The sequence below is a fragment of the Haliotis cracherodii genome, unplaced genomic scaffold (genome assembly GCF_022045235.1).
Source record: "Haliotis cracherodii isolate W230 unplaced genomic scaffold, xgHalCrac1.p SCAF_12, whole genome shotgun sequence".
Classification (NCBI taxonomy): Eukaryota; Metazoa; Mollusca; class Gastropoda; order Lepetellida; family Haliotidae; genus Haliotis; species Haliotis cracherodii.
The window spans coordinates 29271824-29289293 of NW_027266267.1; the positions used below are offsets into that span (position 1 = coordinate 29271824).

Sequence of the window (17470 nt, forward strand, 5' to 3'; positions counted from 1 at the left end):
AGTTTATGCAAACAGAAAATATATCTGACACTAACAGCCATTCTTGTTGCTCTCAAGACAATTTGCAATGTGTTTTTTTCCATCTATGACCTAACGGTTGACAATATTTCTGTATGATATATTCTGTCGTTAAAATTCAAAGTAATCAAGGCGAGTACTGGTGTTATCACCGATTGTATTGAAGACGGTACGCATCAAGGCGAGTACTTGTGTTATCACCGATTGTATTGAAGACGGTAAGCATCAAGGCGAGTACTGGTGTTATCACCGATTGTATTGAAGACGGTAAGCATCAAGGCGAGTACTTGTGTTATCACGGATTGTTATTGAAGACGGTAAGCATCAAGGTGAGTATTTGTGTTATCACCGATTGTATTGAAGACGGTAAGCATCAAGGCGAGTACTTGTGTTATCACCGATTGTATTGAAGACGTAAACAACAAGGCGAGTACTGGTGTTATCACCGATTGTATTGAAGACGGTAAGCATCAAGGCGAGCACTGGTGTTATCACCGATTGTATTGAAGACGGTAAGCATCAAGGCGAGTACTGGTGTTATCACCGATTGTATTGAAGACGTAAACAACAAGGCGAGCACTGGTGTTATCACCGATTGTATTGAAGACGGTAAGCATCAAGGTGAGTACTGGTGTTATCACCGATTGTATTGAAGACGGTAAGCACCAAGGCGAGTACTGGTGTTATCACCGATTGTATTGAAGACGTAAACAACAAGGCGAGCACTGGTGTTATCACCGATTGTATTGAAGACGGTAAGCATTAAGGTGAGTGCTGGTGTTATCACCGATTGTATTGAAGACGTAATAATTATAACATTATAATTTGATTGGACGACCAAGAATCAAACCAAAGGTAAACTGATGAACAGGTGCAGGGCATCTAGCGTGACAGAGTGAAACTGTAATACACTAGATAATCATCACATGATCATTAAATGTATTCCTCCCAGACTAACCCGGAACCCGCTTCTATTTCTTTGGGGAAATTGGCGTCTTTCCCAAACTTTTTCCGTTTTGCGACGCCTTTACCACCACTAGAATCTTCTGAGCTAAAATGGTGAGGCCCTCTGAAACAATCAAGGGAATACATGTAGTGGTATGTGCTCACAATAAACCATAGTTAACATATTGTCTTTCTTGCCGTCATAAAAATATATAAAACTATATAACGTTTCGGCAATACAATGTGCAATATATTAATATAATCTCTATAATATAAGGTCACTCCGGACAACGTAAATCTATTAGCTGTATGGACACAAATGTAATGAACTGCATAATATTTATTTTGCTTTTAGGAAAGGTTTTAAATGTCTGGCAGAGTGAGGGCAAGGGGTTTAGATAGGATATGAGACGAAATACAAGCGAACCATTAATCGGCGTATTTCAGAAACACGCTAGCAGGTTTATTGTGTTAAATTTGGATAAATGCGGAATTCAAAACCGTGACTAGCTATCCCTGGCAGATAAGGACTGGTCACTGTATAGCAAGTGCCTTAGAACGCTTGAACCTGTCACAGGTGTTCACTTACCGACAATCTTCGTCAACTCTTTTGGTTTGTTCTTCCACAACACCCCGAACCAGTACACAGGGATACCAGCAACCAAGATAGCAAGTGCGATGCCCATCTGATGTGGACGCTGATAGACGGCCATCACTAGTACTGCCACATTGACAATCAGTTGGACAATAGGCACACACAGCATTGTCTGGAACATATCAAATTATGGGTATAGCGCCGAGAAACCACAGAGCGCAGTGACACTAAACTGTCTCAAGAATCGCATGGGTCGATTGTTCGGTAACCTAGTTTCGAGTTTGGAAGGGAGAAATTAAGTTGTGATATATAGGTTATGTTTTTATGTTAGGGCGGAGGAAAATGTAATAAAATATATTAGGCAATATATTCCGTTCAAAGTCAGAGGGTTAGAAGGAGGTATGCGAAGGCTTCCATTTCACTATCACTGATTTCTAGTTACCAGGTGTTCCACGAGCCAATCGTTAACACACATATAAAAGCAATCATTATAAAAATACATTGCAAAGTCTATGTCCCCTTGGTGCATCAAATCCTCCTAGGATCCAAGACTATTGATCTGTAGCATAGAGCTATGATATCTCTATTTGCAGTTGCATATACACTATGCCTTGTACACGTACGCGTACCTTTGTGGTCAGTTGGCACTACTGACGACATTGTCCGTAATGGGGGAAACGTAATGGGGAACAATTGGGAAGATGTTAGGAAGCAGTAGACAGCTATCAATTTAACCATGATCATCGGAGGCCTTATGACAAGCGTGTGTGTATCATTTAACAATGGACGCGTTAACAGTACAGGCTGAAATAGTGCTCAAAAACTGTGACTGTACATCGACACTGGCTGTAGTTGACCACTAACAAGCTGTCTGTAAATAGTCGCCAATGACAAAAAAACACCGGCAGTTAATCTCATAAATGAAAACATTTTTATTCGGGCCACAGATACTACCTATATAGGAATAAAAAGAGCAATTTGTGGATTGGGAAGACAACGTGCAGGTTGTACCAGTGGTATGTTTGCGATCTCATCGTCGCATATCCTCCTGGGAGGTTGCGAGTATTCTCGTGTGCTCTGTTGTGTCTGTCAATGTCATTTAGGAAGTAATATGCCTTTTGCATTACGAATCAATACGCATACTTTATTGAACATTTAGGCTTTGAAAACTACACATGCTCTATACATAATGATTACTTTGAGCCAATATTGTGTGCTGGGAACTATGACAATATGAACTATGAAATGTGACAATAGTATGTTCTATATACGTTGAATAAGTGTGTAAATGTGCTCTCTTAAATGACACAGATCTCTTAGGTTCGAAGCTGCCCAGGCTGAACATTGCCAACCAGTGTACCTCATCAGTATATATGAGTACCTCTGCAACAACTGACATTTACCTTATACGGTCTGTTAACGCCTGGTCTCTTGACTCGTAGGTACAGCAACGACACCACGACGGCAATACCTGCGATGGTGGCAAAGAAGCCGATGTACACCATCATGGTCGTCAAACCTCCCGTGAACAACATGGTCAGCCCCCAGGCAAGCTGTTTAACGTGGAGAAGGAATAATACCAGTAAACATATGTAACTTTTCTGAAACAAAGTAGTTATCAGATATAGTTATCAGACAAAGAAACGCAAGTTATCGTGATGAGCATATGAAATTGGTACTCAAATGATCCAACGAGTATTTACCAGCACAAAATTGGCAGGCCATGGGGTAAGATACTTTGAGTGAATCATGCCGAAGATCAGGGGCACATGACCGACTCTTGCTCCAGCAAATAACACTCTGTGAACAACAATGACAAGAGAAGTAACATCTTATGACAAGTAAAAACAATATACAATCTTTACCATTGAAAGTAATTTTAATGGTTTTAGGCCCTTATGAAATCATAGTTACAAATATTGACATTTTAACTCAAAAGGTCAATGCCAGAGATTAATTAGTCTCGAATATATGTCGATCAAATTCCATAGGACGTCAAACGCGAAATAGTGATTAAAATGTTATCACTGAAAACAAGTATTCGGGGCTGTTGTACGCAAGTCAACCTTTGCCCGTATCACCCGCCACACACTGTTTCATTAAAATACGTAAGTAAGTTCATAGAATGTGATAGCATCGCTCATGTTGACAAGCGACATGTCATATCTATTAAGTTATAAGAATGTCAGTCATAAAATTCTTTAATGACTTCATCAGAACTTTGATGTTGAACTATTTATTTAGAATCTTAGTTGAAAGCAAATGTGTATTTCCATGAAACTGGTGTATGAAGTACATGCTCTAAATCGTACCACCTTCATAAAAATATCTCACAATGTGACTTTGACGAAATAATAGCAATACCAAGGATTTAGCGTACCCATAGATATTGATTAAATTTGATATAACTAAATTACTGTAGAAAGTAAGAATCTGTACTTTCGACATTGATATTGTAATCGTTTAAATGTGGCTTGTATACATGCATTTTCAGTCTGTGAATTTCGCGGGAACCACAAGCTTGTGGCCATCAATCTAATGTCTTTCCATTTTGTTATATATTTCGTTATTCTTTATGTTTTCAGTACTGTAACCTACCTATCTACATATTTATAAGTATAGCTAGGGTGTATGCAGGTTCATCATAAACAAGGCTTGAGTAAGCGGATTTATTCAAACCTTAATATATTTTGCTTCAATATCAATAAGCAAACCCTGAAAACCTGGAAACCCATGTCATATATTTTATGGGTTTTTTTTATCACACAGATAACAACATGTATCTGCAACCACAACAGAAATCGTAACAGTTTCCGTCCTGTGTGACACCGTGACTGGTGGATCGCCTCCGTGGTCTAGTGGTAGAGCGTCCGCCCGCAGAGCGGAAGGTCCGGGCTTCGATCTTCGGCCGCGTCATACAAAAACACGTTAAAAGATGGTACTTGTTGTTACCCTGTCTGACGCTCGGCATTAAGGGGCTGAAACAAGGACTGGTAGGCTCGGAGTCAGTATACTGTGTATGTGAAACTGCGGCATGGTATCTCAGTGGGTTAGCACTATAAATCGGCATCAGTCCGGATTAGTACAGGCAGCAACATACACACACGTGCACACACGTCGCTATATAAGTGCAATAATCTTGGACGTGACGTTAAACCCAATTTCACCTCACCGCTATGACTGATTCAAAATCATGCACAACAACGACGGTAGTTATCTGCATTTCTTTCTAATTATTGTTACTTTGGACAACACAAAACAAATAACAGTACGCAAATTGTCTGATCGTTTCTGATTACTTACTTACTGGCGGAAACCTTTTTGTGTACGTTCTCATTTGTTATCAGCAGTACGAAGTAAGTTATATGACGTCATTATTGACCGCTGTTTTATGTATTAATGCTACACTGCGATCTACAAAATGCATCGATTCCGTGCTAAAAAGGTGCGATGGTAGGGTGTGTAGAAAACAAATTACTGCACAGGCACAATCAGCAACATTTCCAGATGCATCATGCGACCATGTAGATACTCGAGTCTGATCTTGTCATGTAAGTCAGCAACACTCAACAATTTCGAGACACGAGGACATGCAGTCAGCCAAGTCACCAAGCCTGGTCACCCAGTCCTTTTTAGCTGAATCTTACGAAAAGCATAGGCTACTGGGTACCATTTTCACCCAGCAGTCATCGAGGTGTGTCTGTCAAAATGTTCACGCTGTGCTTACCTGGAATTTCCCATGACGACAGCATTAAGGGCTGCGATTGACGTAGTGGCGACAAGCACGGAGATGAGAATGGAGATTGGAGAGTAAAGACGCTGACAAAACAACTGTAAGAACAATTAATTAATTAGCGAAACATCGACGCGGTAAGAGGAATCTGTCCCAAGTGGAATATTTCTGTACATTTTTACTTAGTTCTCTGGATTAATTCAGGAGGTACAGATAATCCGTAATTATATCATATGCATTACCCAATACCCAATACCCAATACCATCATCTAAGGGCTACGTATGTCACCATTGCCACAATCACCAAGAGATCCCGGTCCTTACGCATGCATGCACGTCGATATACTTAAGGTCAAGGTGATCGATTAAGTCAGGACAGAGACAACTCCTATTCCCAAGATATTTGAAGACGAAGTATTTAACTTATGGAAGGACCATTTACATGTACAATTTCATTATTTGCCTCAAGTATTTATTACTATCATATAAATATATCTTTTTAACAAATAACTATCTATATATTGTTTACTATGTTAACCAGTGCCTAGAAAAAAGTCTTGTCTTAGTCGTTAAGTAGTACCCCAGATTAATTACTCAACCACAATACCGATGTTTAGACGCCCCCCTTTTGACGGCTTGTCTACAAGTACACCAATAACTGCCTAGATTGGTATTTGTAATGGCTTAATGTTTGGTTCATGAAATATACATAAACAAGTGATGGGCATTCTGTCAGTTAGTATGTGGGAAGTTTATATATCTTGTCACTTCGAATGTTACTACGACAATGTGTGAAGTCAACATCATGTTCAATTGGAGATCGCAAACAGTAGGTCCAGTGGGCTGAGGCACTGCAAAGATAGGATTCACTGATCGCGGGTTCGAATGTTCTATGATCATGTACCTTGGTTTGTCAGCACAATGACGGCTGGTTGCAACAAAAGTTGCCACTTTGAGCTGTACTCCCATACTTAAACTGACATGCCGTGATATAAATATTGTACAATGCGGCGGAAAACTCAACTCACTCACAAAAACAATTCAACTTTCATTTTGTTTGAATTCCTTTGTATTCTGTTATTGGACAGTACTTGTTCTTCTAAAATGTATGCCAGATATATCCCAACACCATAGGTATAAAACATCGCCCATGGGAACAATTTGCCTCAAACTGCTCACCGACGCCACTGCGTTCGACTGCAACATCTCCACGGGGTTGATGAGGGTGAAGTAGGCAGCGTTTGCAAGGATGTACTTCATGATGATGATGATGAAGCCCATGTACACTGAAATAGGGAGATCCCTGCAACAGACAGAGAAGATACGAGGATACAGAAAGTGATAGGTCACTAGAAACATTCACAGGTACAACGTGGTATTATTTCGCCACAGAGGTAAACGTCTAACATCTGCAACACTTTCGGCACCCCAAAGAGGCTTTCCTTCCACACCAAGCTGACCCACAGTAAAATACTGTTCAAAACGGCGACTCACTCACTCTAAGTGTGCAACATGATATAACATTATACATAACACGTCCGGGATTCAAACCAACCCTTCTCCGAGTAAGGCACCTAATCGTCAGGACACAAAGTCAGCGACCTAACCAACTCACCCACCAATATTCAAGCTATATGATGGATGTTTTTAATAATCAAGTATCCACCAGACAATCCACTGATTGACACGATGACCATTGATCCCCGCAACTGACCACCTCACATGACCCTCCATTTAGTCGTCTCTAACGGCAAACTTAGGTTTAAGATCGATGTGTGAGGTGAGTGTAGCCATTAGTTCATCATTATAGAAATCATTTCAAAGAAACTGATACATATACTACCCCTCTACAAGCCAGGAACATGGAAATCATCAAACTGCACAAATGAAGTCCCCCGTGGAGAGTCCGGGTTAGAATTTGCCACCGGCAACCTATCGTTAATGTCAACCACTTGTCTACTTCAAGGCTTGATTATCTACAGGCGACCGTCATACAGCTTGAATTTCGCAGAACAAACAAATGTTTTTGACGTAAATTGTAGCGTAGGAAACGTGATCCAGGGCAAAATTCATTATAACGACTCGAGAATCCATTTAGAACCAGACACGAACAGTCATGGTCTTTATGATCCCACTCACCTTCCAGGATCCTTCACCTCTTCTGCCAGTGTCATTATTGTCTGCCTGGAAAGACCAGAACAGTTAATAAAAGACAGTGTGTGGAATATATTTAGGGGAAAAAATATATTCTGTCATTAAAAAGTTCATAAGGAAACCTAAACCATACCGTATATGGTTATTTTCCAGTTTCATTTGGTATGTTATTATGAGTAGGAGGCTCACCAGCCTCCATATGCAAACGATGTGTAGAAGACGGATATAGCAAGCTCTCCCGGTTCCTTCGATGTGTCCGCAAATAGGTTCTCAAAGTTGTCTGTTTTACCTGAGGGTCAACAACAGAATATGTATTCAAGATCCAAGGTCATGACAAAGTTAGGCGACGATATATATACATATTGGTAAGAAGTAGATACACCTTTGATAACAGGTATGATCTTTAGAAGCAGCAGGGTTGTCGGGTTTAGTTGAGATATCAGACCAAGAAAGCGGACTGTAGATTGATTACAGCACAAGTTAGAATGTGTTCCATCCTGTCAAGGAAGGTTTAGCGCACCAGAAGTTCAAATTAAGCTGAGGTTATGGCGATTTGTCTGTTGTCTGTCCACCCGTTCGTCACCTGTCCGTCGTCTGTCCACCCGTTCGACATCTGTCCGTCGTCTCTGTGTTGCCTTTCTGTCCCTCTTAAATGGGCGTTTTAAAAGGTCTAACGGTACAACAGCATATATCAGTTATGGAAAACTGTTTTAGTATCATTTGAAAAATAAATTGCTTAAATTGATATCTTGCCGTTTATTTCAAAGGTGATCGAACGTGCGGTAGGTGATCATATGCATGCAAATAACCTAGGTGAAATTATGCAGTCAGCCTACAAGACTGGTCACAGCACGGAAACAGCTTTGTTACATGTGCAGAATGACCTTCTTCATGCTGCCGATTCTCAGGGAGCTGCAGTACTTGTGCTCTTGGACCTATCGGCGGCTTTAGACACCATAGATCATTCTATTCTACTGACAACACTCGAATCACGAGTTGGCATTACTGGAGATACCTTATCTTGGATTGCTTCATATCTCTCAGGACACTATCAATCAGTCATCATTAATGGAGGTAAGATCAAAGAAGTATGAACTAAAGTTTGGAGTGCCTCAAGGCTCTGTCCTTTGCCCAATACTTTTCACCATCTACACCCTACCAGTAGGAGATATAGCAAGATCTCACAATCTAAGCTTCCAGCTGTCTGCTGATGATACACAATTGTATCTGGGATTCCGACCATTGACTACATCCTAAGTCAGCATTAACTTTAAAGCAATCTCAAGCTGCATAAATGACATCAGATGCTGGATGAGAAGCAACTTTCTCAAACTTAATGATGACAAAACTGAGCTCTTGATTATCAGCTCTAAATAGATGCAGTCCAAAGTACGAGTTCCTGGTTTGAAAATTGGGGACTGTACGGATGAGCAAAACTCTTGTGCCCGAAATCTAGGCGTGATCATTGACTCGACACTCAGTCTGGATAGCCATATAAGCAGCTTACTTTCACATCAGGAACAGCAGACAGATAGCAAGATACGTAGACACAGCATCAGTCAAGTGCCTAGTCCATGCATTTGTAACATCAAGACTTGACCATTGTAATAGTCTTCTGTATGGTATCCAGCAAAATTATCTGGATAGACTATAGCATGTGCAAAATACTGCTGCCAGACTCATCACACGGAAATCAATGCGTGAACACATTACACCCGTCCTGAAAGAGCTGCACTGGCTACCTGTGAGACTCAGGAACGTGTTCAAGCTGATCATGTTTGTCTACAAAACGATCCATGGGTTATCCCCAGTATACCTCCAGGAACTCACTGCTCTTTACCAACCTGGACGAACACTGAGATCTGCAAACCAACAACAGCTTGCTGTTCCACCAACCAGCAGAACAACATATGGCGACAGAACCTTCCGAAAAACAGGTGCAAACTCTATGGAATGCACTGCCCATTGATGTCAGGGGATCTGAAGATATCAAAACCTTTAGATCAAAACTCAAGACCATCCTCTTCAAAAGAACATACGACTGAGCGCTCTTGAGCAGGCAGTATATCTGGATAAGTAGCGCTATATAAATGCTTAATTTGAATTTGAATCTTGTAAGGTTGTGTAGCATTAGAATTGAATCGAACGCTAAACTCTAAAGAACATCACACTAACACTTGGTGTAGTACATAATGATCAACATTTTCTTTTAAGCACCTTACCCTACACTTTAAACTTCAGTCATTGTTATATAATCTATTGTAACGATAAAGACGTTTAATTTGCGATCATACGATCCTCTCAACATCAGACAGACCTCATCACACAGCAGATGGATGTCCTTTGATGTTAACATTCATCCAGTTTTCTGTGTTCCAGGAGAACAACAGTGATTAAGTTTGGACGTGCAAGCAAGGCTTTTAAATTGACGTATTGTCTGAGCCCTCAAACCTACATAGAGTTGATTAGTTCCAACATCACTCGTCAAAGATCAAAGAGATACCATGTATATCGAGCATTCAATGGAACAAGGCAAATGAATCATAAACAACCGTGACGTCATTTAATTATTTCAACAGTTGTTCCATTCAAGCAATCAAACCAAACAGCAACGGACATAACAATTACCACGCAGGAAACTTACTTTTTCTCCTTGATGTTTTCCTTTGGAATGGAAAAGTATAAGGTGTAAAACTTTATGACTTGTCTTACTAGGCGACAGGAAGGGTCCGGTGGGCAAATCCGGTTACCGGACACAATGTTACATTGCTTGGAACCATTGGTTTGTCTAACTCTGACCCGATTATTTACGTATGTCACTGCTTTCTACACGATTCGTTAAACTAAATGTGACGCTGGGTAGATTATGTTACATTTAAACAAACGTAATGTTTACCTTGTACCAGCATAGCAATGCCTCCACTGATGATGATAAGAAGAGCAAGCACCTTTGTCATTGACAGAAATGTCTGAACCTTCGTGACAAACCTCATGAACGTGCAGTTTAAGACAACCACTGTTACTGAAAAAGGGATGCAGAACATATTAATCAGTAAGGGAACGCCTTGGAGAGTTGGTACGGCTTTTCATGTAAACATATTGCCACAAGAAGTATTGCTAACAATATTCGTGCTTGTCAAAACTCCTATATCCACACGTATTAAATACTAGTATACAAAACAACAGGGCCCAGATAATGAAATCACTTGTTATATGATTGGTTATTCCGGGTTAATATAGCGACGAATGGATGGTTGGTCAGGTTCGGTGACTTTGTTACTAGAATGTCATCGTATGCCGACGATGTGGATCGTTGATCGTAATATTAATCACTGGATTGTCTGGTTCAAACGCGATTATTTATAGGCCGCTGTCATATAGCTAGAAAGATTCTGAGTGCGCCGTTAAACAACAAATGAAGACAAACTATTTGGTATTTACTCATTCTTTTCAAGGCAGGATGATGTTGATATTCCTTCTGGATTCGAAATACAAGATACCTTGTCATGGTTTAATTGTTTTCGCACTTTGATTGAGAAAGAAAATGTCAAGCCATAATCATTACTCACCAAGGATCCAGCCAGCCAGTAACTTTATACCCAGCTCCACATTTTCTGTCGCACAGTCAGGAAAAAGAGGTTTCATAATATACAAGGCAGATGTGTAGGCTAGAAAGGCCCAGCTTGGCCCTACTACAAAGATAACATATCCATAAAGCATTAGGAAGCCTGGCAGAGGACCAAGTACATTCAAGACGTAAGCATACTGTCCACCAGCACACGGAAACATGGTCGCCAGTTCGGTATAACACAGCGCCAAACCCATGTTGATGAGTCCTCCAACAAGCCAAACGACGAGGGCGGCTCCAATGGATCCAGCGGAGCCTATGATGGCGCCAGGAGAAATAAAGATGGATGAGTTGCCAGTGACCGCAACCAAGATGGCTATACAGTGGAACAAGTTGATGGACTTCTTCAGTGTTGGTGGAGGAGAGGGCGGTTCAGAGGGTTTACGATTTGACAATGGCGAGCTTGTAATATCAGAGTGCGCTGTTCCATTGGCATCTGAAGACGTTTCCTTCACATCTGGCTCATATGCTAGGTTACTGTGAGCATGAATTGTGAAAACGGCTGGTTGTTTATTCTTCACTGATGAATTGAAGTCAGCACTTGCAGATTTCCGTTTAAACAGTGCCATTTAGAAAATATATAGTAATAAAGAAATGATGCTTGCAAGAGTAAACATAGACACTGATTCGACTGTACTCGCTCTTCTGGAGGACATTAAGTGTGTCTTAACCCAAAATTTAATGTCTATATGGGGAGCGGCGATCCGTGATGATATCTCTACCAATGAACAATATGCAACACGGACTGTACATTGCTATTGGTCCATGTGACATGTAAATAAGCAGACATACTCTGTAATGTATTTATAGGAATGATTCTAATCAAGAAAAAGTCAAGCTGTCATTTGAAACTGTTATCGCCAGGCAGCAATTGTAAGGATTACTCACAGCTGACCGCCTGGCAGAATCCGGACAGCCTCACGCCCATCTGGGTGTACAGGCCTGGAGGTCCAAGAACTGCACAAAGGCTTCATCACTGGGATCGAACAGGAACTTGACAGTTTAAAGGCAGTAACAATATGTAATATTTAGAAACATCACTGTTCAATATTAAGTCTTTGATCTAGCCCCACGTGTTATGAGCTCGATTGACATTCGTGGACAATTCAGTCGAAGTGAATTGCCATTTTTATGACTAAACAGCAAGAGAAAAACCGCTTCGGTGCAACACGATTTGGAACGTGCGCTTGTTTGATTATGTACCCTTATGTGCCACGGTATTTGTGCGTTTGCATGTAAGGATGTTTATGTGAACAACGTGTATTTACATATATCGACTGCTCTTGTTAACCTCAAATTTGAAAAATGCATTGTCAAACAATAAAATTAGCATCCAAATTCGAGCGAGCTGTATTGCTACTTTAGGAAGTGAACTTTCATTTCTGGTCAATATGTACGTCAATCCAAGAACCAATTCACAGCTTAAGCTACAAAATCCGTTGTTTACGTAAGGGCAAATTTGATTGCCAAATATTCCTTCCTTATGTGACATTCGACTGATTTCCATTATATGGCGGGGCGGTCGGGTATTCGCGTATTCGATTCTCGACATGGGTACAATGTGTGAAGCCCATTTCTGGTGTCCCCCGCCGTGATATTGCTGGAATACTGCTAAAAGCGGTGTAAAGCCATAATCACTCACTCACTCACCCATTATACGGCTGGCGTAAGTCTCCAGTGTCCATTTACCGAAAACTACACGGTGACATATATGCATGGTTAAACTTAGAATTAAATAGAAGTAAAGTGTTTTCAATGTCAGTTTTGGAAGTGTATATTTCATGGACATGTACACCAGGCTCTTTGATCAGTTTATTTCACATCGACTCTAAACCCAGACTGGAGACGTTTCACTTTGGACAAACCCACGGGAATGGGTACAATGTCTGAAGGACCTGCCAATCACAACCACTTAAGGACCCAACTACACATAACAAGTGTTCAGAGTCTGCAAATCTTGTCGATCCATGTTCACTTACTGATCAGTTCTTTGGTTTGTACATACATGTATAGCTGACCCAGTAGATGTGGACACCAGCGAACTCGATGGCCAGCATTATATATGCCCAACTGACGTTGATGTGGATACATCATCCAGTGCCATGATGACAATCAGCTGTGCAATGTGCTAAACAATATTTGTCTGGAAGATATCAACACTATGTCATGAATTATCAACATAATGGCAGTGAAATGCCAATGTATATTGAACCGCAAAACGTCACCCCAAGTAACATTGCATGAAAAGTTGTCATTCAAATATTTGGGTATTTTTTGTCAACGTTTCTAAAATTTAACATTACATTGTCCGGATAAAAGAAATTTGATGATAAGAAAACAAAGTAGATGACAATAAAACCGATCGGCGAAACGCATCACGGCAACGGCCATCTCAACCTGATGCAGGTGAATTCCGTGCAAATTGAAATGAACATATTTTCCCCTATTTCTTGCTCTATATAAATCCACCCAGATCGGATAACATTCATTCGTTATTGAATTGTTACCTAATGCCAAGATTTCGAGAAATCAGCGTCACCAAGCCCTTGGACGATTGCAAGCTAGACAAACCGCCCGGCAAGTAGCCAATGCATTTCCACGTAAGGACCATATACAGGTTCTAGCAACGGTACCAGACCACCAACACTGCAGATGACCGACCACGCAGTGAAGACCAAGGGTCACCACCCGACGTCAGGATCGTCAGATTGTGCGACAGCATCTTCAAGATCGCTTTGTTACTGCTGCGGTAACTGCTCGACAGACCATGGGGACACACCAGCGACACATTTGTGCGGACATTGTGCGTCGACGATTGACGAGCAGACACCTCCACTGTCACAGGCCACACCGAGGACCCATTCTGACACCACGTCATCGCCAGGACCGTCTTCAGTGGGCAACACAGCACCAGCATTGGTGCCACCAGCAGTGGAGAAGAGTCCCGTTACTGCATCTCAACAGCAGATGGCAGAGAGAGAGCCTGGCAACGCCGTGGGGAACGTTATTCGGATGCTTGTGTTGTTGAGAGAGACTCGTGGGGTGGTCCAAGGATCATGGTGTGGGGTGGAATTGGTCTTGCACAGAGAGTCGGCCCTGTTGTCTTCTAGAACATCGGTCCAGGGAGAGGCAATGGTGTCACAGCAGCTCGGTACATTGATCAAGTCTTGAGATCACACGCCATACCTCATTTGGCACGTCGCCGCAACAACGAGTTTCAGCATGATAATGCCCGTGCCAACACTGCGAGAGCAACAAGAGACGTCCTTCAGCAGAATGGCATCAGAACCATGCACTGGCCTGCCCCCAGTCCCGATTTAAATCTCATTGAGATTCAAAGACGGCTGAATGACGTCCGACCAAGGCCGACCACTGCAGATGAACTTCCTCAGGCGTTCCTCAGAGTGTGGGCTCAAGTGCCTATGGCCTTCATCAACCGCCTCATCCATTCCATGTATCGACGTTGCACGGCAGTCATCAATAACTTACACACGAGACACTGACCTGTGATGCCATTTTCCTCAGAGACTTGTGGTGTGTTTTACTTCAAGAACCTTTGACACTTTTATTTCAACCTTCATGAGCAGTTTTGCCAAGTTTCATCTTTTTAATATGTCTCAAAGTATGTTTACAGTGTTTGGACAAATAAGGTTTCTCATATATCTATCCATGGTGACGTTTCCTTTGCGGTTCAGAATATGATTGCAAATGTTGACATGTTTTAATACAAATGACCACAATAGAAAAGTAAAGAACGAAGTAGATATATCTGTATGGCAAATATATGTCATCATATATGTAAATGATTGTACTAAATGACAAAGGGTGATATTTGGATACCAGTAATCAATATGGCCAGCAGAGAAGACATTACGTGAGGTACTGCAAATTTTAAGGTTTCATTATTCAAGTTCAGATAATGCACACATGTTTGTTTTGTATGTTATGTCAATATCACTTTCACAACAAGGATCTGTTGTAAAGGCTAAGGTAAGTCTTTGTACAACGATATGATGATATGACATATATTTCAAGCGTGGTGTGTAATAACACAACGTTCATTCTGTAGACACAACGGGATGATATATGCAGTTGTTTGCAACTTAATGATCATAGTACAGTATTGTTAATGACAAGTACATTTACACTTCATGACAAGGACGCAGTATATGCCATTTTGACAAGGACTGCTTCCCTATTTATATGAATGATTACAAGTTATTTTACTTTGGTTCGACAGTCGGAAACACCAAACGGTGAGCCGTTCTATTATGGTTCTTTTGTGGTCTCTTCACTTGCGGGTTCAAGTACCATATGACGGGAGGAGAGGGCTCTGATAAATACCATCATGGTCACTTGCTCAGTCGGTGGAGTTGTCTGCCTGGAGAGAGGAAGGTCGATGATTAGATGCTGAGTCATATCAACATACATGTACGTTAAAAGATTGTACTGTACTTGTTGTTACTCTGCCTGGCGCTCTGTATTAGGAGGAGATAAACACTGTGTCTCTGAGAGGAGTATCCATGTTGCACTGCGACAAGGTATCTCCGTTGGCTAGCACTATAAAACCGGCATAATTCCGGACTGGTATAAGCACGCACGCTCGCACGCACGCACGCACGCATACATACACACATGCATGCACGTCAAAATAATCTTGACATGTCAGCTCACTTCACCGATGGTTACCACGTCGCTCCCATTAGTTTTATAGAAGATGAAGAAGAGGAGATTGGACATGAAAAGGGTAAGACGTTCTGTATCAGGGGACCGAAAATTTCTTTTTCTACTGAAACAGTATACGGACTAGAATAAGAAATTTTCTTTTGTGCACATGTTACTTATAAAACTAAACTATAAAATCTTAAATGCATTTCGAATGATACAAGAAATATCTTCTATCATTCCTGTCTTTGTTCATTGAACTTTCTGCTTAATCGTTCTCGAACAGGATTGGATATTTCAATTCTAAGATTATTCCAATACGTAGAATACAATAATGAAGGACCGAATTGGTCTCTGTAGGTGAACACCTCGGGGGAGTCCGGGTGTGAAGAGTTCTCAAGCAACATAAACTCGTCGTAAGAACCGACGTCTGTGGATGGTCAGGGTCGGTGTTTTGACTCATTGCATGTTATCCTACTCCGACTGCGGGGGACGTTGCTCATGATATGCACCACCGGTTTTTCTGGCTCAGATTCCATTATTTACAGGATGTTTTGAAGCTGAACTATTGCTGATTGCTTGGTAGATAAAACACAACAAACAGGGATTACGACCACAATGCAGAGAATAATTATTGCAAGCTCTCACTGCCACTGTTCGTCTGTTTGAAAGAAATTACTTAAGGATGTATTTGTGTTCTGTGTACATTTCCCTTAACCCAATAATATGAAAGGATAAAACAACACATATGTCTGTGTGATTTGATAATATATGTCTGTGTGATTTGATACATATACCTATCTTTTAGGTATGCTAAAATCGTCAGTCAACAAGGACAAGTATGCACGAATGAAACTCACGATCCATGCCTAATTGTACTCATCTTTATTCAGAACCGCGCATGGTATTTAGTGTCATGTTATCTCTCCACGACACTGAGCAGATTAAACATTATAATCGAAATCCAAAACAAATATCTGTATGAACATTTCCATGCGTGCACTCATATCTCGATTAAGGTTCGGAGTTGTTGGATTCTATGCCCATTGGCGACATCACCTATGGGAAATAATATTAGCGTGTGCCAAAAAATGAATTATTTCCATGTATTCCTGATGGTGCTTAAAAATATCGAAATGAATTAATTTTATGTGACCCGTTTTATTCAGGTTTGAAATAGTGGAGGGGTGTTGAGGCTTGTAATGAACAGTTACTTTGATTCCCTTGTTCAGAATCTCAGTCATGTGCCGATTAGCGACACAGATAGAAACAGTCCAAACCAAGCAAATGAATGACTTGTGTATTTGGATCAATGCTAACAAACAGAACTCAGTTTTTCATGTCTTAGCGAATGCATTGCGGGGATTGTGACCTCGAAATGTGTGTTTTATATTACGTTAGTAATCCACGGACAGTCATTGTACAACCTATAATTGCCATAACCCTCTGGATGTCGATTTTTTTTCCTGACGCACATTTTCCTAAGATCGGAAAAGTGAAGGTTGTGCGAGAATCGCTCTTAGGTGGCACTGGATCTACCTCTGGCTATAAAATTACGCAGAGGTGGAGAATATTACATTTCCTTATTGATGGTGTAAAGTTAATTGCAAATATTAAACGTTTTTAACAAAATACACTTCTAAGTGTTGTTCGAGAATTTATTCTGTTTTGAAAAACAGTAAAGTTATCCGCTTTTTATCGTACACCGATAAAAGTACTGTGCGACATTTTT

At 40.9% G+C, this 17470-nt stretch overlaps 1 protein-coding gene across 1 annotated transcript; it reads right to left on the minus strand.

Annotated features, from left to right (window-relative positions):
- Positions 1 to 989: 989 nt before the first annotated feature.
- LOC139457268 (cystine/glutamate transporter-like) lies at positions 990 to 11642 on the minus strand. Its single transcript, XM_071238674.1, has 10 exons — positions 11015 to 11642; positions 10342 to 10467; positions 7635 to 7734; positions 7431 to 7475; positions 6471 to 6594; positions 5286 to 5389; positions 3262 to 3358; positions 2962 to 3111; positions 1553 to 1730; positions 990 to 1087 (listed from the first exon to the last, which is right to left on the minus strand). The coding sequence occupies exons 1-10, from the start codon at positions 11640 to 11642 to the stop codon at positions 990 to 992; spliced, it is 1650 nt and encodes a 549-aa protein (XP_071094775.1).
- Between the last annotated feature and the right edge of the window lie 5828 nt (positions 11643 to 17470).

What these genes read in the sequence shown, in the direction of transcription:
- LOC139457268 (XM_071238674.1), bottom strand. Translation starts at nt 11,642, where the DNA reads ATGGCACTGTTTAAACGGAAATCTGCAAGTGCTGACTTCAATTCATCA. An exon ending in GTCGTCATGGGAAATTCCAG is followed by an intron (nt 3,359 to 5,285) that starts GTAAGCACAGCG and finishes TGTTGTTCACAG; the next exon opens with AGTGTTATTTGCTGGAGCAA. An exon ending in GGCCTGCCAATTTTGTGCTG is followed by an intron (nt 3,112 to 3,261) that starts GTAAATACTCGT and finishes CACGTTAAACAG; the next exon opens with CTTGCCTGGGGGCTGACCAT.